At 40.2% G+C, this 23,272-nt stretch overlaps 1 protein-coding gene across 3 annotated transcripts in view; it reads right to left on the reverse strand.

Moving 5' to 3' along the window:
• Positions 1-23,272, reverse strand: part of PTPRB (protein tyrosine phosphatase receptor type B) — a 115,222-nt gene that overhangs the window by 34,648 nt on the left and 57,302 nt on the right. For all 3 annotated transcript variants that reach the window (XM_030323223.1, XM_030323222.1, XM_030323226.1), the window contains 8 exons: positions 19,128-19,391; positions 12,577-12,840; positions 11,769-12,032; positions 10,744-11,007; positions 8,284-8,553; positions 4,142-4,405; positions 2,258-2,521; positions 1,222-1,503 (listed from right to left, as the gene is read on the reverse strand). In XM_030323223.1, coding sequence (XP_030179083.1) covers positions 1,222-1,503; positions 2,258-2,521; positions 4,142-4,405; positions 8,284-8,553; positions 10,744-11,007; positions 11,769-12,032; positions 12,577-12,840; positions 19,128-19,391 — 2,136 coding nt within the window. The remainder of the gene's footprint in view (positions 1-1,221; positions 1,504-2,257; positions 2,522-4,141; positions 4,406-8,283; positions 8,554-10,743; positions 11,008-11,768; positions 12,033-12,576; positions 12,841-19,127; positions 19,392-23,272) is intronic.

Raw genomic sequence — 23,272 nt, forward strand, 5'->3', positions numbered from 1 at the left:
AGTCCCTCTTCTCGCCAGCGGCTCTCCTTGTAGGCATGCTCCATTTTGTAAATGCCTCTCTTAAATCCCAGCACCCAGGACAGAATACAGTATTCCAGAAGCCATTTAATCAGTCCAGCCTCTACTGAATTCTTACCTGAGCACCTGTTTTGGTTATACAGCCCACGGTAAGCCACTGAAAACCCATCCTGAGCTTGCTGTAAATTAAAACTCTTAAGTTCTTTTTCACAAATTTCTCTTGACATCCAACTATTTAATCCCAAACTGCTCTTTGGATACACTATGGAGTACAAGTTATAATTATTATAAGATTAATGTTTGTTGAATAGGTGAAACAACTACTTGCTTAAGTTTATAATTTTCAACTATTTATTTTATCAATAACCACTATCTGATCTGGTTGTAGAAATGACATATATAGGTATTATTGAAAAATAAATATGTGGATTGAGGTTTCTATACTGAAAACGTTTGTTCTTTGAGATTTGCTGTACCTTTTACAAAGTGCCTTTGGGAAGAAACTGATATATATTTCATTGCCAAAGTATTTTTATCTTTAGGATTTACAGCAATATGTCCTAGCTGACCCCTCTGTTTCTAGTTTGCCCCTTTCAATCCATTCTCTATACTGTACCCAGAGTGACTTCTTATAGTGCAAATTTGATTATGAGATCTTGGCTGCAAATCCCTTGGTGGCTCCAACTGATTGAGGAGAAAGTTGAAATCACTGCTGTGGTTCACAAGACATTTTATGACCTGATTCTCTTAATCCTCACCTTTTATGCTCTGGCCAACTAACTCTTCTGTTCCTCTCTCCTGCCTGGTCTTGGAATATTTTATTCTGTCTATCTAGAATATTCTCCACTTCGTTCCCCATATCCACCTGGTGAGTTGTTTAGGCTTTGATTTGGAAGTTTCTTCTTCCAGGAAGCTCTCTTGTATTGGCTCAGATGCCCCTACCATGGGTTTCTACAGAGCCAAATACTTACTTCATCACACTTCCCACTCAAGCTCCATGAGGGCAGAGACAACCTCTTTATTGCCCATTGTTGTTAATGTTGAAGGAATGAAGACATCTATACAGACTTATGCCTGAATTCAAATCTAACCAACCCCAAGTAAAAATGTGGATTTAAACCAAGCCTCGCTCGAGTAAGAAGTCGCAACACATACTTCCCCCTCACTCCATCTGAGAACCAAGAGTAGTAAAACATGTCATACTTGTCCTCACGGATCCAGATACTGGTTTGCTATAGGTTTTCCAGGAATCACCGCTGATGGTCTTGACACTAAACTGATAGGATCTCCCTGGACGAAGACCATACACAATGCGTCCTTCCGATTTTCTATTGCTGTAGGGGTTGAAGACCGTGATGGCATCTCTGGGGAACCACTGTAGCTCAAAGTCATCATAGTCTGTCCAGTCTGGTGGCCCCTTCCAGGTGATGGCCAAGGATGTGTTTGTAACATCAGCAAATGAGATAAGACTGGGAGGACTTGGGGCTGCATGTAGGAGAACATGAAAAAAATCACATAAACATGTCTATGCCATAGCGTAGACGAGAGCTGGGTGACATCAAATGTACCTTAAGGTGCTTTGTAGGAAGCAATAATATGAAAATATAATAATGGAAGCTTCTAGCTATAGTGTTTACTATGTGTCAGTAGCAGTCCTCAAGTGTTTTACGTGCATTTCCTTTAATTTTCCTATGGAGAGATTCCTTACCAAGGTGCATGGTATGCAAGGAGCATGGGTGTGCCCTGAATGGGTTACAAGTGTGCCAAGGTATTGGTTCCATTAGATTTTGAGGTGTGAGGGCTACAATCCACAATTATGCCCAGTTGCAGATAGCTCTGTTCATTGATCCCAGGGTGGTGTACAGATTAATGTTATCTGTGTATGCCCGGGAGATAAAAGATTTAGGAAGCATTGCCGATAGCAATGCAATGATGATGTATGTGATTATCCCCATTTTACAGATAAGAAGACTGAGACTTCGAGATGTTCAATGACCTTCCCAGCTTCACATAGGTAAGTGGCAGAGCTAGGCTAAGGACCTAGATCCTTTTCCTAGATCTTGTAGGAACAGTGGTTAAGGTCTGCTTCCTTTATCCATTGTAGCATAGTGCCTTCCCAAGAGCTAGCACAAGGCACTCCATTATTGATTTTCTTTCTTCTTATTAAAACCATAACTCAAATGTGTCTTTAGAAGCTACTTCCAACCAATAGTTGGCCTTTGGCAACAGAGTTCCTTACCTGTTCTGCTCTCCCCCATGAGCTTGTTCCTGAGGTCCCCGCTGTGAGTTACCACACACAGCGTGTACTTCCTTCCAGGAATGAGGCCATGGAAACGCCACTCTGTCAGGTTCTTGTCTTTCCAGTTTTCCTTCTTCGTGCCATTGGGGTTGTACAGAATCAGCTCATAAAAATCGAAGTCCCCAGAGGCTGGACTCCAGCTGAACCAGAGACTGTCTGTCATGTTCCGATTAGATCCCCGGAGGTTACTCACAGAAGCTGGGACTTAAACACAGTGAAAACCTTTACTAAGGACAGAGGAGTTACAAGCAAAAGCACTTGGCCTACAGGTGAGAATACGAGCTATGTTGGGCATATGGGTGAGTGGTACCCATTGCAGAGTCAGATCTTGCCTGCATTTCAGGGCACTTATGTAGAGGGGCATGTGGTCTAGAGATGTGGTACAAATGAAAATAAAAACAAACCAGCACAGGTGGTGGCTTCCATATGCTCACCACACATAGCCTGATAAACGTCTGAAATGAAATCTTCAGAAATGATTAATTAAAACTCGTCAAACAATTCATAACTTACCTTATGAACGGCCTTGAATATATTCACAAAAGGTGCCAGCCCTTTCCAGGCTGGCCCATCACACCCAGGCCCCTTATCCCATAACATCCTCCCCTGGGTCTCTCTGCTTCCTCTCCGCTCTCTTGTAGGTTCTCAGTTCCCTCATTCGTTTTCCTACCCAAATCTATATCGGTAGATCCTCACTTGGGAAAAGGGTGTTAACAGTCACGTCTACCACTATGTAACTTAGTCACACTGGCACCTGTCCCGTGGGTATTTAAGCTTCGTTATTCTCTGGGAGTGAAGACTGCTGTCTCTTGATGGAGGAACTTTAGACATTAATGAGCACATAAGGGAAGATGTGCAGAGGGCAGATTGTCCTAGAAATGGTAACATCGAGGCAATTCTATTCAGGGTCTAGGTGTATCCATATCTGTTGTTCATTTCATTCCCTTCCAAAAACACACTGAGAACTTCTGTTGGGTGCCTGGGATACACTTCCCTCACCTACAAGGCTGACCTGAAATGCTTTCTCTGTCTAAAGTCGTTTCTTGTCCTGCCAGGTCACTCTGTCACAACATACTGTTTATTTCCTTCACAGACTTCAAGGCATTCCCAAGTCATGTCCCTTAAAAATCTGCTGTCTGGCCCTGCTCCCTCTCTGCCAATGAGAGCTCTATAGTCAGGGGCCTCATCTGTGCTGTTCACAGTTAGATTCCAGCAGTGAGCCCCGTGCCTGGCATACAAAGCACTCAAAAACTATTGTCAGATGAGAAAAAAAAAAAAAAAAAACTGTACGGGAAAATAAAATAATGGCCTCAAATTATGGAAAACGAGTGGATTCAGTTTCTTATTTGCAGCCCAGAGAGATGTCTCTCTCCTTTTCCTGCAATGCTTTGTGTGCATTTCATCCAGTGCCATGTTTCTGTCTCACAGTGGACATTGCTCAGTCCTTTTTGTAGTCGGCCATTCTCCGGACCTGCCCTCCACTCCACACGTGTCCTGTAGAATGCTGAAGGGCACAGCTTGAATCAAACCACAGTGGGTTACAACCCTCTTGTGGCAGTTTGGTGGCAAACAGAGAAGCCAGAATCATTTTTCCCCCAAACCCTATGAGGTCAACGAGGGGTGGCAACAGAGCAGAAGCCAGTGCAAAGGCAATTCTGATATGTAATCAAATGCCTGATTTCGGATAAAAAAGCTTGAAGGTCACAAAGTTCATATAAAGCTAGACCATGGCTGGAAGAGGGAACTAAGGACAAAACAAGGAAAAGCCAGTAAATACTGAGACGATTTCCCCACAATACATTCCTGCTTGGGTCCGGGCCTTACCTGTTCTACCGAATATGAAAGACTCATTAGACAGCTCCCCACTGTGAGTTACTATCACCATTTTGTACATTCGGCCTTGCAGCAGGTTCTGGAAAGAGATACTCTGGATTCGTGGGTTGACTTGAGCTCTCTCCTGAAGCGTTCCATCTGGGTTATACAGAAAGATGTTGTACCCGTTGAGTTCCCCTTCCGAGGTGGTCCAGCTTAAGGTCAGGTGTCTGGTGGAGTTCTCTACGATCCTCAGATTGGTGACAGCTGCTGGGACTGGAAAAGTTGAGCGAGAGGGTGAGACCGAGTTTTAGTACCCCCTTGACACAGCCCAGGCCTGACGCCCAGGTGAATACACTCCACAGCAGCTTAAAACACATGGTCTCGGCCTTCAGAAAATATTGACTTCATGGGGACCCCAAAACTAAGAAGACTGAATTCTGTGCATTACTGATGTTGAAACTGTCCATTAAAACAACAACAACAACAATGACAAAACAAAAGCACAAGAGAACAAAGAAAAACCAGTAACTGGGAAATTATCTACAAATATGTTTTTTGGATATAAAATAAATGTTAACTGACCTGTGTGACTAAATGTTTTTCTTTCTTTCTTTTTAAATTTTATTTGATAGAGAGAGAGAGAGAGAGAGAGAGAGAGAGCATGAATAGGAGAGAGGGGCAGAAAGAGAGGGAGAGATAATCTACGTGGGGCTCAATCCTACAATCCTGGGATCATGACCTGAGCTGAAACTAAGAGTAGGATGCCCAACTGAGCCATCCGGGTGCCCCAAGGCTAAATGTTTTTTTAATAATAAGAGCTAGATAAGAAATAAAAAACTATCTCTGAATGCCATTTGAAAGCTAAGGAATGGCATATGGAAGTTAAGGGCAGCGGGGAGGGAAGAGAAGTGGGAAAGAAAGAGAAAAGCAGACAAAAGGAGGAGATTTGAGTCGGGGATATGGGAAAGAGATGCAAGAGGAAAAGCCAAAACCATTAAACAAATAGTAATGGGGCACCTGGATGGTCAGTTATTAAGCATCCGGCTTAGGTCATGACCTCACGGTTCATGGGATCGAGTCCCGCACGGAGCTCTGCACTGGCAGGCTCTCTCTCTCTCTCAAAATAAAAAAATAAACTTAAAAAAGCAGTCTTAAAAATTATTTACATTGGGATTTTACGACCCTTTCGGTCTTCAGTGGTACCTGTTGGCAAAATGATCAAGAGCCACCAGAAATGACCTGCTTCCAAACTGTTCGCACAGGTGCTGCCTAATTCCACAGATGCCAGTGGAAACAGGACACCTGCCTCAGTCTCTTCTGGGTTCTTCTCCCTCCAGTCTAAACACTTCCTCTTTTATTTTCTCCCTCTCCCTGTGCCAGATCCCTGAAAGTTGATGTTTCCCATCATTCCATCCTCTGTCCCCTTCCTACTCCATAACACTGGCTAAACAACCAACCTCATTCACTTCATGGATTGCTATGACTAAATGTTTACGTCCCCTCCACCTCAAATTCATATGTTGGAACCTAACCGCCAAAGTGATGGTACCAGGGGCTGCGGTTATTGGGAGGTGATTAGGTCATGAGAGTGGAGTCCTCATGAATGGGATCAGTGCCCTTATAAAAGAGACCCCAGAGAGCTCTCTCGTCCTTCTACCATGTGAGGACACAACAAGAAAATGCCATCTATGAACCAGAAAATGGGACCCTACCACACATCAAATCTGCTGGTGCCTTGATCTTGGACTTCCAGCCTTGAGAATTGTGAGAAATACATGTTTGTGGTTTAAGCCACCCAATTTGTGGTATTTTTGTTATAGCAGTCTGAACACACTAAGGCATGTATTTAATTAGAATTTTTGTCCAAATATTTATCTCCAGCTCACTTTTCTGAGCTTGGGCCATATTTTCTATTACCGATGATCATCTCTCACTGCAAGCCATTCAGACATCTCAAACTCAGTATCTCCTTGACACTGCTCCCCCGTTCCTCTTATCTCAATTAATGGCATCATCTTCTTCCAGATACCGCAGGTAGAAATTCTGGAATTTTCTGTTCCTCCTCCTGCACTCTACTCAGACACCAAGTGGCCATCTTATCTAATGAAGAAGTATTTCTTGACTGTATCTTCTTTTCTTCACCAGGGCCCCTGTGTTAGTTCAGCTTTTGACCCTTATCATTTCTATAACTGCAGTCATCTTATGACCCCAGTTACCTTTCGGACCACATCACCCCACTTTGTTCTCACTCACTCTGCTCCAACTATTCTGGCCTCTTTACTGGTCCAACAGGCCAGACACACTCCTTCAGTATCTTTGCCTCAGACTTTTATTCAAATATCACCTTCTCAACAAAACCTGTGAGGACTGTGCTATCTAAAATTGTAAGCCTCGGGGCACCTGGGTGGCTCAGTTGGTTAAGCGTCGGACTTCGGCTCAGGTCATGATCTCATGGTTTGTGGGTTCGAGCCCTACGTCAGGCTCTGTGCTGACAGCTCACAGCCTGGAGCCTGCTTTGGATTCTGTGTCTCCCTCCCTCTCTCTCTGCCTCTCCCCTGCTCACACACACACTCTCTCTCTCTCAAAAATAAATAGACATTAAAAAATTTTTAAATTGCAAGCCTCTAACACTTGCTAATCCCACTTTCCAGTTTTACTTTTTGGGATTCACCACCATCTACTCTACTATATTTTTTACTTATTTATTTTGTTTACTGCCTTTCTTTTCTACTAGAATGTAAGCTTCATGACCACCAGGCTTCGTTTTACTCACTTCTGGGTAGCCAGCATTTAGAAAGGTGCCTAGCACATAGTTGGTGCTCAATGACAAATGAATCAATGAATGAGTCTCTTCTCCATTCAACCTCTCTATCCCCGATTGCCATCTGATTTATCTTCTTTAAGGTACAAATTTTTATTACAAAGCACTCACTGTCTGGCTGAAAAACCTGTATTGTCTCCTCACTGCTTATAAGATGAAAAATAACCCCCTGAGGAAGACGTGCCAGGCGCTCTCTAATCTGGCCCCAATCTGCCTTTCCAGCCTCACCTCTCTATCATGCCACCCACACCTCATCCATCCACTGCTTCTCACTGCTCCTTCTCACACCTCCCTGTCTTGGCACAGGACAGTCTGTACATGGTGTCCTTTTACCTTCTCTCCACACTCAGAATTGTTTCATCCTTCATGACAGTACTGAAACGTCAGTTTTACGAGGACCTCCCAATTCTACCTGTCCTCCATGCTCCTCTTGGTATTGGACATTCCTTTCTTCTATATAATCCTTATCACAAGTATTGTCATCACAAATATCACAAAGTATTGTCATCCTTTGTCTATGTGTCTGTCTATCCCACCAGTCAGCCAGCTCTTCCGGGACAAAGCATGCTTAATTCATCTTTTCATCTCTGTCAGCATCACCCCCCCTTTCATATCTAGCTCCTTCATAAGTAATCAATTAGACCAGTGTTGTTGTCTGAATAATGACCCCCCAAGATGTCCATGTCCAAATCCCCAGAACCTGTGAACATGTTATCTTATGCGGCAAAGGGGACTGCATACCTGTGATTAAGTTAAACATCTTGAGGCAGGGAGCTTATCTTGGATTGTCCAGGTGGTGACTCACAAGAGTCCTTAAAATATGGAGGAGGGACACAGAAGAGTAAAGAAAGAGATATGGTGACATACACCGAGGTTGGAACAATGCCATTGTTGGAAGGAGGACATGAGCCAGGGAATCTGAGTGGCCTCCAGAAGCTGAAGAGGCCAAGGAGAGCTTCTCCCCTAAAGTCTCCAGGAGAAACACAGCCCTGCTGATACCCGATGCCTTAATTTTAGCCCCATTAGACCCACTTTCAGTTTGTGACCCCCAGAGCTACAAGATAAAAAATCTGTGTTGCTTTAAGCCGCCAAGTTGGCGGTAACTTATTGCAGCGGCAGTAGGTTTTAACACTATATCTGAACTGGCGTGGGGTAGGCTGAAACCTGTGCAGAGAGCCTGGCTGACAGGGAAGTGGTAAATCATGGTGAATGTTCCACTGTGTCAAGAAACAGACATCATCTCCCAGTGTTGCTTCATCTCTCCGACCCTTCGGTTCTGAAGGAATAGCACACAGGGAGAGATCTGGTATGAAAAAGCCATGCGGATTACCTGTTCGGCCTTCAGTTTGGGCTTCTTTGCTGAAGAGACCTCCACTGACAGTTAAGATCCTAATCTTGTACTTTGTTCCCGGTATTAGGTCTTCAAATTTGTGCTGCGTGGTGGAGGCTGGCTCTGACGTGTTACTCAGAAGGATCCCATTTTCATTTAGAAGCAGGATCTCATATCTTTCTGCCACACCAACAGCCTTTTGCCAACTTACGGTTAAGGAATGACTGCTGTATGCGTTGTTTGCAACTATTCCCTGGACAGATGCTGGAACTGCAAAGAAAGAAGAGAAGCAATGGCCGTCAGGTTCCCTCACTTAGGGTAAACCGGCTGAGAAACCAATGGAGAAAAACTGTCCTAAATCAACTGTGGGTAGAAGACGATGCTACCAGTTCACTTGTGTTGCACCTACACTCCCTGTGTGTGCCCTCAGGAGAGAGCACTTCTTGGCCTGAATTATCTGTACACCTGCTTTGGGTCTCCATTCTTTTCGCTGAATTAAGACAGGATCTTGAAGTCAAACAAGTAGAAAAATTAGTGAAAGTGACACTGATAAATATGCAGTGATTCATATTTATGTATCTAGAAAGTGGAAGATGCTGAACACATTTACATTCAGTGAATATAGTTTGGACGGCTGAATTATGTTTAGACTTTCATTCCCAAGATTAACTCAAGTCAAAGCTCTGAGCCTTCACCTAAGCAGTAGCATATAATGATTTTTTTTTTTACTATGGCTCCTGATGTGAAAGGCAAAATAGTATTATTTTGAATAATATTTTCTGTCCTAGGCTCATATTTTTTTTTCTCGTTCTACATAATCTTAAGAGATCTCATCCACTCCCATGGTTTGAATTGTTACCCATATGGTGACGACTCCCAAATTTAAACTTGCAGTTCAGATCTCTCTTCTATTTTTGCAAATGACATCTCTCCCTGCATGTTCCATCCAATTCTCATGAGGCCCAAATTGGACTCCTCAGCTCCCTCCTCATAACCTCTTTCTTGTCCTTTGTTTCTCTTGGTCCAAGCCAGAAATGTGGGTTGTCACTCTGATCCTTCTACATATATAATCAAACATGGGTCTTGTAATTTCTAAGTCCTAAATCATATATCTCTTTCATCTATCCACTTCTCTCCCTTCTCTATCCACTACTACTCCCCTAGGACAACATCATCCCTCACATTAGTGATCAGTCCCCTTGCTTCCTCGCCTCCCACACTATGTGTGACATATTCTCACAGCACCCCCATGTGGATGGCCCTTCAATGGCTCTCCATAATTCTAAACATCTTAACAAGGCACACAAGGCCCTTCAAAATTTGGTCCATCTACTTACTTGGCCACATGGTTCATCTTTAATCTAGCATACCACACAGTGTGTAGGTCCTTAAATGTGCCATACTTTCTCTCACCTTCAGGCCTTTGTTTTTTTCTGCTGGAACCAAGTTAATATATGTGTCACCAGTATGACTCTTAGTGTCTATTTAGATGTTACCTTTTCCTGGAAGCCTTCTCTGACTCTTCATGTTTGCTCTTAACACACTTCATTATGATTTTTATTTTAGAACTTATGCTGTAATTGCCTTTTTATTTCTCTGTCTCCTTCACTAGATCATAAGCTTCTTGAGGTTGGGGCTCTATCTTGCTACAGAATTCCCATTTTCTAGCATAGTGCTTAACATATGGTTGGAGATATACATATATGAAATAGAGACATAGTAGGGCACAGTACAGAAGCCCAGGCCCCACAGCCAAACAAGTGGTTATGAGAATGGAAGATGTATTGTATCCCAGTATAGAGGGTATAAGGTTTGGAGCCAGACAGACTTAGATTTGAATTATAGCTCTTGGTCTTATTACTTATATACTTGATAATGTTTTATAAACTTTCTGAGCCCTATTTTCATCTGTAAGATGAAAATAATGATCTCTATCTTCTAGTGTGACTCGAGATAATTTTAAATGCCTGGCATATAGCAGGTGCTTATAGCTTATTTTTGTTTTATAAGTAATATATTAACAGTAATATTAATATAAATAGGTACATTATTCCTTCATTTGCTACTTGTTCTTGTAACAAATGAAGTAAATGGCATAGGTGTTCATTTAAAAAAATAATTTTGAGAAAGGAGTAAACTTTACAAAAAAGGGTAAATATTTACAGGTAGTTAATGTAAATAGTTCTAAGTGTCTACTTGTTAAAATTAAAGTTTTTATATCCTTTAGCACATAAGCAAATGTATTCAAATGATTTGGTTCCTAATTACCTTTCATTTGTTTTGAAGATCTCTATTAAGAAAGAAAAATGCAAAAAAAAAAAAAAAGTATGAGAAAGACTCTTGAAACCACATTCAATTGTAGCTTTGGATTTGGTTAGTTTTGATTTGTGAATAGCTAAGTAAGTCCATCTGTTGTCCCATTATGGATAAAATTTGGCTTTTTTCCAAGCGGGCACTCACCTGTCCGCCCAACGGCGTCTATCTGGTTCCTTAGGGACCCACTGACCGAGGCAATCACAATCTGGTACTGTTCCCCGGCCACCAGTCTATGGAATGTGTGCTCAGAGACGTGCTTGGAGATAGTCTGAGACTCAACCTTTTGATTCTGCCTGAACGCTGACACGGTGTAAGAATCAACATCGCCCCCACCAGGAGTCCAGTTGACTGTCAGGCTGTCTGTCGCCCCATTGGAAGAAATGTGAATATTTTTGACAGTGCTTGGAACTAAAAAGGAAAATAAATTTAAAAGTCATCACTTAGAGAATGAACTGTGGAAATTTTCAGCCAAAATTTTCATGCTTCTTATATTTTGGCACTTACTAAAAGAACTTGCTCGGATTTTTCTGCCTGAATTGAAGCCGATAGGGGAAGTTTAGGGGGACATGGAAACCAGTGAGTAGAAATGAAGAATTCCAGTAGTAGAGCGAGGGGTTAATAACATTGCCTTGGTTCAGGTCTTGGTTTTCTCATTTACTAGCTGTGGGACTATAGGCAAGTTACTTAACCCTCTGTAAGTCTCAGTTTCTTCATCAGAAAAATGGCAATGTTAGTAATTGTAACCAGCCCACAGAGTTGTGAGGATTGAACAAAAATGTACATGTTAAGTTCTTTACTGTGGGTCTGGCTCAAGGTAAACTGTCAATAAATGTCAACTATCATAACAACACTCCTAACAAAGTTCCAAAGAAAGGATACCCAACCAACAGAGTTTTTTTTTTTTTTTTTTTAATTTATATGCCTTACAAGCACCAGCTATTCACATAAATCCAATGCTATTTGCTGTTTCTCTGAAAGCCTTTTTTCGTTTTACCCTGTGTTGTACTTTAGTTAATCCAGATTGGACAACATCGTTGTCACCATCAAGATAACCTCACTTCTTGCCATCTCCTTCTTACCCTAAAATCCTCATCCCAAATGCCTGGCTACCCAACATGCTAAATACACCACCACAACTACTCAGGTTCAAGAGCCACATTTGAAATTACCTGTGAAGCCCTCAATGAAGGCTGACTGCTGTACATCTCCACTGATGGTCAAGACAAGGATTTTATACTGGCGCCCTGGGGTCAGGGAGGTGAATCGATACTCAGTTGCAGTATTTACAAGGTGAAAAGGTGGAAATACTTTCATATCATTGAACAGCAGTTGGATCTCATATTGGTCAACATCCCCGTCAGCTCGTGACCAAGTCACCAGAAGGTCCTCAGTGCTCCTATTCCGCAATGTTAGATCCCTAACGGGCTCTGGGACTAGAGAGGAATAGAGAAGACACTTCAGGAATGTGACTGATTAAAGTTTACCTACACAATAATTTATGAATCACATTCAAGGAACTGGCAAACATCTCTTCCCCAAATAAACCACTTGAATTACTTCATGCATAATTAAATTAAATAAAAAAATTGGAAGCAACTATTAAAATTATAATTTTTTTCCTGACATAAATCTTATATGTAAATGTTGGTAGAATATAATTATAAAATGAATTATGACCTCAATCATAAGATAAAAAAAGATGTCTAGAACTTTAAATGCCAAAACGCAAGAGGACAAGGAAGAGAAATGGGACATTTGGCCTTCTTGCTTCCCGACTATGCTTGCTTTTATCTACCAATAAATATTCTGTAATCACAGGCCATCGCTTGGCCGAATGCTGTTAGCTCCAAGTTAAGACTTACTGGGAATGTAATTTACTGATCAGTAAGCAGAGAAAATGCAAGGCTCATATATTTTATTGACTCGATGACCTTCAAGTCCCAACCAGCTACCAGATTTTGCGATCTTTCCACTTACTTGTTCTTCCATTCCCTTGTTCACTGGCTTCATATTGTCCACTTCTTGTACTAACAGTAACACTGTACAACCGTCCAGGGACTAACTTAACAAATACACACTCGTTTTCAGCCTTGGGAATGCTTTTGGTTTGAATGAAGTTGTTTTTGTTTTTAATGGTGACTTCATAGTGATCAAAATCTCCAGTAGCATGTAGCCAGGATACCTTTAAATAGTCACTCCTGGCTGAGTTGCTAACACTGACTCCCTGGACCTTGTCAGGCACTGAAAAAGAGAACAGAGAAGTACTAAAGATATAGTGATTCTAAGCGAGTAATTGATCACAGATGACAACCTGAAACAGTAAAGGTAAGTGAGTAGATTTTTATTGTGGGCATTGAAAACAAAAGTTTTAGACCTTCAGATCACACGTTTCCAGAGGGGAAAGATTGTTACACTACACAATGTGTCTGGCCTACACAAAATGTCAGGTACAAGACTGAACATTAAAAATGATAACTGATGATTAATATGAATTGATGGTGATATTAATAATTCTAACATACCTGTTGACTCAAGATGTAATAAAAAGTTACAAAGAAGAACACAAATAATCCAAAAGAAAAATGGAAGAAGAGGAAACACATAATTAATACATGAAGAGATGTCTAACATCACTGGTGATCAAATCAAGACCATGGCAAAATACCCTATAATTTTATGGCAAAATTTAAAAACCCAATAGGACCTGGGATGAGAGAGGATCCTCAACCACAGGAGAGTGGATGAATGAACTGGTATATGTACACACTGACATTATATAACAGTCATAACTAATTACTTTCTAACTCAAAATGTAAAAATATGGATTTTTGTGCCTTTAACATCAAAACACAAAATATAAGTGAATGTCATCAATATAATATAAGTCCCAAGAGATTACATACTGCATAAAATAACCTTTTATTTTATTTTATTTTTTTGATTTTGAGAGAGAGAGAGAGAGCATGAGCAAAGGAGGGGCAGAGAGAGAAGGAGAGAGAGAATCCTAAGCAGGCTCTGCCCTGTCAGCGCAGAGTCCCATTCGGGGTTCAATCCCACAAGCCGTGAAATCAAGACATGAGCTGAAATCAAGAGTCGGATGCTTAACTGACTGCGCCACCAAGGTAGCCCTAAAATAACCTTTTTAAAAATAATGTTAGGGGCGCCTTGGTGGCTCAGTCGGTTAAGTGTCCGACTTTGGCTCAGGTCATGATCTCGCAGTTTGTGAGTTCGAGCCCAGTGGAGGCTCTGTGCTGACAGCTCAGAGCCTGGAGCCTGCTTTGGATTCTGTGTCTCCCTCTCTCTCTGCCCCTCCCCTGCTTATGCTCTGTCTCTCTCCGTCTCAAAAATAAATAAAACATTAAAAAAATAATAATGTGAGATCCAAAGTGTTTTAACCCATAATTTTAGGACTACATAAATAAAACTGTGCAAAATGAAAGGCAAGAAGACAGATGAAAATGGGAGTTAAGATGATGGGCTTCCTTTGGATGAATCAGTGAGGTGGGAACCATATAACTTGATATAGGTTATTGTCAAGGTTCTAGCTTTTATTATAGGTAGTGGTTTCTTGTGTGTATTACATTATTAAAAATGACTAATTAAATACCTGAATTAAATTAGAAGCCTAAAAAATAAATAAAAGTGACAAAACATGGTTTCCTGAACCAAGAATTAAGATTAATCCAATTTTGTGCACCTGAGGTTACCCCCAATAAATATACAAAGAAACAAACAATGTGTACTTGTGGTTTTCTCTCAACCAGTCTATCAATTGATCAATCAATTGGACAAAGCCTGTGTCTAAACCTTCTCTTCCACTTTCCTTTGAAGCACGAAATGACCCAGAAATTTCAATATTTTGGCTTCTAAGCCACATTTTCCATGATGTTTCTCACACCTACCATTGCATTTTATTATATTTTGTTGGCATATGTGTAGTGGTTAGTTTTTGTGTTAGAATATATCTCTCTGCAAAAAAATAAATTAAAAAAAAAAAGAATATATCTCACTGCAGATATGGAGCCAGGACAGGTATGCTTTCTTCAAGATATTTACCCAAACCGATTACAGTGTACCTAGAATTTATTCATCATAGAATAAAGGAAAAGAAATTTGGAAGTTTTTATGCACATGGGCTAAGTAAGAAAAGTCAATGACCCAGGCAATTTATTGAAGACAAAGCAACTATTACAGGAAGAAAAACCAGGTTACAAACCATGCTAAGTCAATAAGGGGCTTTCCAGGTGGAATTGGAGGTAATCTGTGAGACTTGCCTTGCTGCACGATGAGATGATGTGATGCAGAATTAGAAATATTGATATTTTTACCCAAAATGTAGAACAAAAGCATTAGAAAAGGAAAAGGGCTTTGACACAATCAGCCAAAATCAACAAGACAGCAACTCAGATGTGACTCTATGTTAAACTGATTTGTTGGGGGGCAATGGCTTGCCTTGATTGACTCATTGCATCAAATCCAAGTTCATGCTGTTTAAAGAGTCAAGCAGGTGCTTTGAATAAAGGGTCACTTTTTTTTCTTTTTTGCATTTAAAAACAATCTTAGCAAAAGGCTTGCAGTATGAAGATCAGATGGATAGGAAACGTTCATGAGTTGACAGAGAGGGGAAGCAAGGGGTTAGTAGTTGGATGATACATCCTTTAACTCTGGTGATTTTTAGGCTCCAAGCTGATCAACATAAGACACTGACATAAGGCTGCTTCATAAATGGAAATCTACTTTTCACATCTCAGTCATTATTGTGATTTTATCACTATAATTAGGCTTTAAATCATTCGACGGTAGGGCATAGCTCTTTATATCCCCAACCAGGGCTTTCAGGGATAGCACTATGTAATGGAAATAGCGCTTGGAGCTAGGTTGAACTTGATTACTGGTTAGCAATGTGACTTTCCCTCCTGGACTTTATCACCAAATGAGATGGGATTAGATCAATCTACGGACACTTTCAATGTTAGCATCCTGTAGCAATGTAAATCAGTGGTTCTTAACCTTTTTGAGGTCACAGAAACTTTGAAAATCACACACTCTCTCCTCAAAGAAATACACATACTTTTCCTATCTGCAACGATTTCATAGACAGTTTCAGGGGTTATGACATTCCTAACCTCTACCCACGGGGCACTAAAAACTAGCTAGAGCTAAGTGATTTCTGATTGTTAATTTATTGAACATTTATTGAGTGTCTATGAGGCTCCAGACCCTTTGCTAGGTAACAGGATGAAATCAATTGTCCTGATCCTCATGCAAAAAATGAATTTTTTTTCATAGTTTTAGATTTTTGTAAGGTCTTTGAGTCCAGAAGATGATTGGCTAATTCTTGCGTTCAGCAACAGCAATAAAATTATAAGTTCTTATATAAGCCAGGTTTTTTTTTTTTTTTTCAACGTTTATTTATTTTTGGGACAGAGAGAGACAGAGCATGAACGGGGGAGGGGCAGAGAGAGAGGGAGACACAGAATCAGAAACAGGCTCCAGGCTCTGAGCCATCAGCCCAGAGCCCGACGCGGGGCTCGAACTCACGGACCGCGAGATCGTGACCTGGCTGAAGTCGGACGCTTAACCGACTGCGCCACCCAGGCGCCCCTATAAGCCAGGTTTTGAAAAAAAAACGCAAAAAAAGATATGGTTCCAGACATAAAGGCAATCACAGACGGAGAGATGCAAAACACTGCAATGAATGCTAAATTTCTCCGAGAAAGAATTAATAAGAACTGAGAGGGACACATGACACAGCATGATGGAGTTAAGTGGACAGAGGAGCAAGGGAGGAGAACCATTGTAACTTTAAGTAGTAATGCTCTATGTTCATGCTGTTGGCAAGAAAAGCAAAATAAAGATATACCAGTGAAAACTTTTGTGAGAGGTCAATAGCAGATCCTAGCAAAGGCTAATGTATCAAAAGTGATTTTGAAATTTTCGGTTTCGGTGAATGTGAATACACTTTGGTTTTGGAAACCTGACAAATTCATTTTTTTTTTACAGTATATTCTTCTAATTTCTTTTTTGTTATTATTTTTTTCCAGTTTTATTGAGAAATAACTGATATATATCACTGTATAAATTTAAGGCATATAACATGATGGTTTCATTTATAAATACTATGAAATGATTACCACAGTTGGTTCAGCTAACATCCAATCTCTCCTACAGATACAATAAAAAGAAAAGAAAGAAGAAAAGAAATAAGGAGAAAAATTTTCTCCTTATGATGAAAGCTCTTATGATTTAATCTCTTAACAATTTTCCTATAGATCATACAGTAGTCACAGTCATTCATGGGGTACTTTACATCACTGGTACTTATTTACTTTATAACTGGAAGTTTGTACCTTTGGGCCATCTTCCTCTAATTCTCCCTTCCCCCACCGTCTGCCCCTGTTAAGCATAAGTCTGATCCCTTTTTCTCTGAGTTTGTTTTTGCTTTAGTTTTAGATTCTACATAGAGGTTAGGTCATAGAGTATTTGTCTTTCTCTTTCTGACTTATTTCACTTAGCACAATGCTTTCAAGGTCCATCCATGTTGCTGCAAATGGTAAGATTTCTTCATTTTTATGGCTGAACACTATTCCATTGTATAGATATACCACAACTTCTTTATCCATTCATCCATTGATGGACACTTAGATTGTTTCCATGTTTTGGCTACTGTATATAATGCTGCTATGAACACAAGGGTGCAGATACCTTTTTGAGCTAGTGATTTTGTTTCCTTTGGATATATTCCCCCAAGAGGAATGGTTGGATCATGTGGTCGTTCTTAAATTTTGAGGATCTTCCATACTATTTTCCATTGTAGCTGTTATCAATTTATACTCCCAACAGTGCACAAGGGATCCCTTTTCTCCATGTCCATGACTGCATTTATCTATTGTCTTTTGATGATGGCCAGAGGTAATATTGCATTGTGGCTTTAATTTGCATCTCCCTGGTGACTAGTGATGTTAACCATCTTTTCATGTATATGTTGGCCTTTGTATATCTTTCTTGGAGAAATGACTGTTCAGGTCCTTTGCCCATTTTTAAATAGAGTTATTTACTTTTTTGCTATTGAGTTGTATAAGTTATTTCTATTTTGAATATTAATGATGAATTTGATATTAACCCCGTATCAGATATGGTTTGCAAATATTTTCTCCCATTCCATAGGTTGTTTTTTCACTTTGTTGATGGCTTCTTTTGCTGTGCAGAATCTTTTAGTTTGACGTAGTCCCACTTGTTCATTTTTTATTTTGTTGCTTGTGCTTTTTATGTCATATGCAAAAAATCACCACCAAGACCCATGTCAAAAAGCTTTCTTCTTATGTTTTCTTCTAGGAGTTTTATATTTTAAGGTTTTGCATTTAAGTCTTTCATACATTTTGAGTTAATTTTTGTCAGTGGTGTAAGATATGGGTCCAGTTTCATTCTTTTACACGTGCATATCCAATTATCTCTGTATGTTTATTAAAGAGACTGTGTTTTCTACATTGAATATTCTTGACTCTCTTGCCAAAAACCCCTGACATTTTTAAATTAAGCAAGTTTTTAAAAACTTTTAATGTTTGTTTTTATTTTTGAGGCGGGGGGCAAGCAGGGGAGGGGCAGAGAGAGAAGGAGACACAGAATCCGAAGTGGGCTCTACTGAGCTGTCAGCAAAGAGCCTGACACTGGGCTTGAATTCACAAACCAGGACGTCATGACCTGAGCTGAAGTTGGGCACTTAACCAACTGAGCCATCCCGGTGTTCCAAAACCCTGGCATTTTTAAACGCAAATATCAACCCATAGCTTAGCAGGAAAGATCTGACAAAATATTAATGTCAACCTTAAGCAGAAATCTCAGATGTAACCCCCCCAAAAGCATAAGTACGTGGGGAAAATGGTAGCTGTTTAAATTTAGTTCTTTCCATCACATCGAAGACCTGGCATTCATTGCTTTTGCTAAGATTGTGCTCCTGGTCCCAGGACTATGAAAGTTCACATCTTCACCTTGTGTGAAAAAGAGTGAACAGTAGGCTTTGACCAAATAGGCATTTCAGAAAGGATTTCAGGACAGATAACTTTGTAGGCTCTGGAGCCATTCAGAACTGGGGTTAAATACAGAAAGGCACTGGCTGTTTCACAAGTTAAACAGTGGAGCAAGTAGGTTATTTAACTTTTCTGAAGCTTGATTTCCTGATCTGTAAAGTGGGAATACTAACAACGACCTCAATCAGGAATTTGCAAGAATTAAGTTAGTTAACATAGCCAGTGTCTAGCAACCGAAAAGTACTCCCAGAAAACACTTGTTACTATATTTGCATATAATACGAATTCTAGCCACAAACGTAGGGTTCATCTTACTTTAAAGGAAACATCTGCTCACATAAGGAATTTCCAGGGTCAGAATTTGAAGACTCTGTCACAATTCTGTGATCTCAAAAAAGGCTTTAATCCGATCATTACAGAACGGTTGCAGATCTGTTGCCCTGAGCCACACATAGCCAGGCAGTTCTCACAGAACCTGGATCTCCATATATATAGCCTTACCTGTTCGCTCCTGGCTGAAGGAATGGTTTTCATACTTGCCACTCCTTGTAGTTATGGTCACATTGTAGAGGCGGCCTGGAGTAAGGGAGCTGAAGGAACATTCGCTGACAGACTTGGCAATGATGAGGGACTGAATTACCCTGCTGCCATGAGAGAGGGTCACCACATAGTTATCTACATCTCCGGGAGCCGGCAGCCAGGAGATGCTCAGGTAGTCGTTCCGACCAGAATTGTTCACCGTCACTCCACTCACACTGGATGGGACTGGGGTTTAAAAAGTGGGGGAGAAAATTTAAAAAGAAAGCACAGTCAAAAGTCTGGAGTCATCTACGACGGCCAGCAAAATACAGTGTGGACTCAGGAGATCTCAACTGATTACCTAAGAGGTCAAAGATGTGTGGGCATTTCACTTTAGCTTCTGGAAGCTGAGTGTTCTTATATCAGCAAGGCTAGCCCAAATAAAAATGCAAGGAGGTCTTTTGGGTGCCTTATAAATATATGGATGCCGCTACTGTATTTTTATGGTGTTGTTTGTAAGGTATTTTAAGTGGAGGCATTTTTAGGTGAATATGTCAGGAGGTTCCCTCTGTAGGAAAAGGAAAAAACATTAAAAATCCAAACTGCTGAATCCAATCAGCTCAAACCAAACCCATCAATAAGCAAAGATGTTTGAAGGGAAAGGTGAAGGTTGCCATAACTTTTCTAAAGAGCTTAGACTTTGGGATAGTTTTGATTTTCTTGTGATGAAATTATTTATTCCTGGGGAGTCTAATAACTAACACGACCAAAGGGGTTGCATCTTCCCTTTATAAAGCATTTCCTGCCCTCTAGTGGCAAGAAATAAACCTAAAAGCGCATCCTGAAAGCAACAAATCAGGAGGTTGACCCACCTGTGGGCAGAAAAGCTATTGTGGTGATAACGGCCATCATCATTTGCTTATTTTAATTGGGGCTTAGTGCTGCAAACATTTATTGAGGACCTACTATTTGCCACATACACAAAAATGGAAAAGATGTGGATGCCTTCAAGGAGCTTCTTGGCTAGACACAGTATGCAAATTAATCATTGTGATATCGAGTGGTAATTGTACATGTATCAGAAATAAGTGTACAGTAAATAGTATTGCCAGTAGTGAATATCAGAATAAAATCCTGTAGTGTATACAAACTGCACTACTGTTTTCATCATTGGTTCACTACTTTAGCTAAACATTTTCATATAATTGTCACTAGCAGTACATCATGGACAATGGACAGGGTCTAGCTAAATGACCTCTGAGAATCCTTCTAATCTAATATGCTCCGACTTTGTGACTTAAGCCCCAAAATTGTCTTTACACGTGCAAGCACTTGCCCATCACCAAAAATTATACATAGCACCGTATCGAACAACTTTGCTATGCTGTTCCATGTATATGAACATTTCCTGTACATAAAGTTGAACTTTTTAGCCACATTTATATACTGATGTCTTCCTCCCTCCCTCCCTCCTTCCCTCCCTCCCTTCCTTCATCCCTCCTTCCTTCCCCTCTTTCTTAATCTTAATGTAACAATCTGTACATCCCCTGGTTGCTCTCAAAAGAATTATGCTTGTTTTTTAAAACTGCTAGAAATATTTGCAAGTACTGGCATTTTATTAGAAAAGATATAATTATCAGATGTCTTGCCAAAAATATAAATTCATGTTTATGAAAAACAGATATGAAATTTGTTTTTCCTTTAGAAAAAGAATTTTCTCAGGTTAGAATTAGATTTGTTAAGCATATCCGATATCTTGCATTTTAAATATTGTTTTTAAGATTTTTTTTAAGTTTATTTAGTTATTTTGAGAGACAGCAAGTGTGAGCAGGAGAGGGACAGAAAGAGAGGGAGAGAAAGAATCAGAAGCAGGCTGCATGCACTGTCAGCACGGAGCCCAACATGGGGCTCGATCTCACGAACTGTGAGATCGTGACTTGAGCTGAAATCAATGGTCTGCCGCTTAACTGACTAAGCCACTCAGGCGCCCCTGAATTTTAAATATTTTGCCACCTTATCTAGGCTGAAGGTTTATTTATGTGTTTCAACTCTGTGGAAATATAAGTGAAACAGAAAACCTTTCAAAACCTTTCAATTATTTCAGCACTGACAGATCTTTCAGCAATTTGAGTAGATGGTAATGACTATCCAGGCTTTAGCCACTGAATTTTTTATAATCTACTGTATACAAAATTTACTAATCTAGGAAAATTTCAAAATCTCTAGTCATTGTGTTTCTATAGTGGTATCCCATATTCCCCCTTTCCCATGATAATGTCTGCACTCTTAATGTGTTTGAATAAAATAATTCATGCTTATATTTATTCACATTTTGCCCTTTCCTCAAAACATTGTGATCATTCTTCACAGAATTTTTTTGTCTTGGTTTTGCATACTTCTGTTAAATACAGTGGGTCAAATACTGATATCTCTGCTACAATTGAAATTTAGGCATAAAAACAACTATAGGCCCCACTTATTCCAAGTGGTATAAGGCGCCAAACTGTTTTAGTATATCACAGTAAGTCAGAAAGCCCTTAAGGTATTTTAAAATGGGAATTAACTTATGTGGCAGAATCTGACTAGTTGTGCTTCTCTTTCCTCTTGGACACAGAACTAGAAGATATGTCCCGGCCTTCCCCGCATGACATGTAGCCATATAGTTGTGTTCCCACCAGTGGAATGTGGGGGGAAGTGACGTATCTACTTCCAGGTCCGATCATCTTCCCCTGCCTGGAACCTCTATTCTCTGGAGAAATGGACAGAGTTCTGAGGACCTAGAGGAAGGAAGAGCCACAGATGGTAGGAGCCTGGATCCCTGAACTACTGCTTGGGAAAGAACCAACCAATAGAGCTATCTAATCAGGACCCCCCACATTGCACAGTTGTGTAAGCAGGAAATAAGTCAGTCTGATCTGACTAACATGACTGCAACTCACTGGGAAATGGGTGCAGCCTCTCCTCAACCCTTGCCTCAGCTTTCTTAATTCTCCTTCCCTCCTCCAGTAGGGGTAAATTGGCATATATTACTAGGGGTGGATTAGAAAATGGAGGTTTTGAGACATAAGTTAATTGCAGAGCTACAACCAGACTCTAGGCCTCCTGATTCCCAAGCTAAGTTTTTCAGTCCCCTACCCCCAATTTTGCTACACCAATGGTTGGTGCCAAGAAGTACTGAAAGAGGAGAAAGAAGGTATCAGGAAGGAGGACGTGGGTAGTAACAAGGTCAGCTACCACAGAAGGAGAAAATGAGAAAAACGGTACGTATCAGTGAATTTCTTCCAAAACGAGGAAATACCTTTTCAATGACTTAGTTGTTTTTCTGGGAGAGTTAATGAAATTAATGTTCTTTGGGGTCATTAAGTAGATGAGATTCATGATTTTTAGAAAAGGGACCTATTGATGATGCCTACAGCTGATACTCAGATGTAGGCATCAGAGATCTAGAAGAAGCAGCCTGAAATCCAACTTATGATCATATAAAATTAAGTAGGTAAAGTCACTGACCTGATTCTGAGTTCATTAGTAATTATCAAAGCTTCTACTGAATGCATTTAATTTTTTTTCTTTCTAAGAAACGGGAACATAAGTTGTATATTGTCTATTTATATTCTTTCTTGGTATTGTGCAGAAAATTGTATCTCCTTCTTTGGTGCCAACCCTGTCTGACGCACATGACCACATAGCTCTTTGCCCTATTTGACTGTGATCTCTTCAAGGTCAGGGAACATTGTTTAGTATTAATAGTATTAATATAGTATTAAGCACTTGTTTAATGCTGCTTATGAAAATATATGTGATTTGGGAATTTTATTAACTCAACTTTGAACCACAGACATTAGAGATCATTTCCTTTCTATGTCTTGAAAGAATATGAAAGGGAGTGGAATTTACTTTTTTAAAAGAAGTCTCATTACTTGTCTTCATCTTAACTGGGCCATGAACATTAAGGAAATCATCAACTGAATGTGGGGATAAGCCTCGGCATCAAATGACTATTATGTTGCTGCAAAGGTTTTTATGACACATTTATAGGAGATTTTAGAAAATTCAGAATTCATTCTCATTTACCCTCACCCACCCTGCAATTTCCATTCCTAGAAGAGTAACATGAGTTACTAAGAGTA

The sequence above is a fragment of the Lynx canadensis genome, chromosome B4 (genome assembly GCF_007474595.2).
Source record: "Lynx canadensis isolate LIC74 chromosome B4, mLynCan4.pri.v2, whole genome shotgun sequence".
In the NCBI taxonomy this organism is placed as follows: Eukaryota; Metazoa; Chordata; class Mammalia; order Carnivora; family Felidae; genus Lynx; species Lynx canadensis.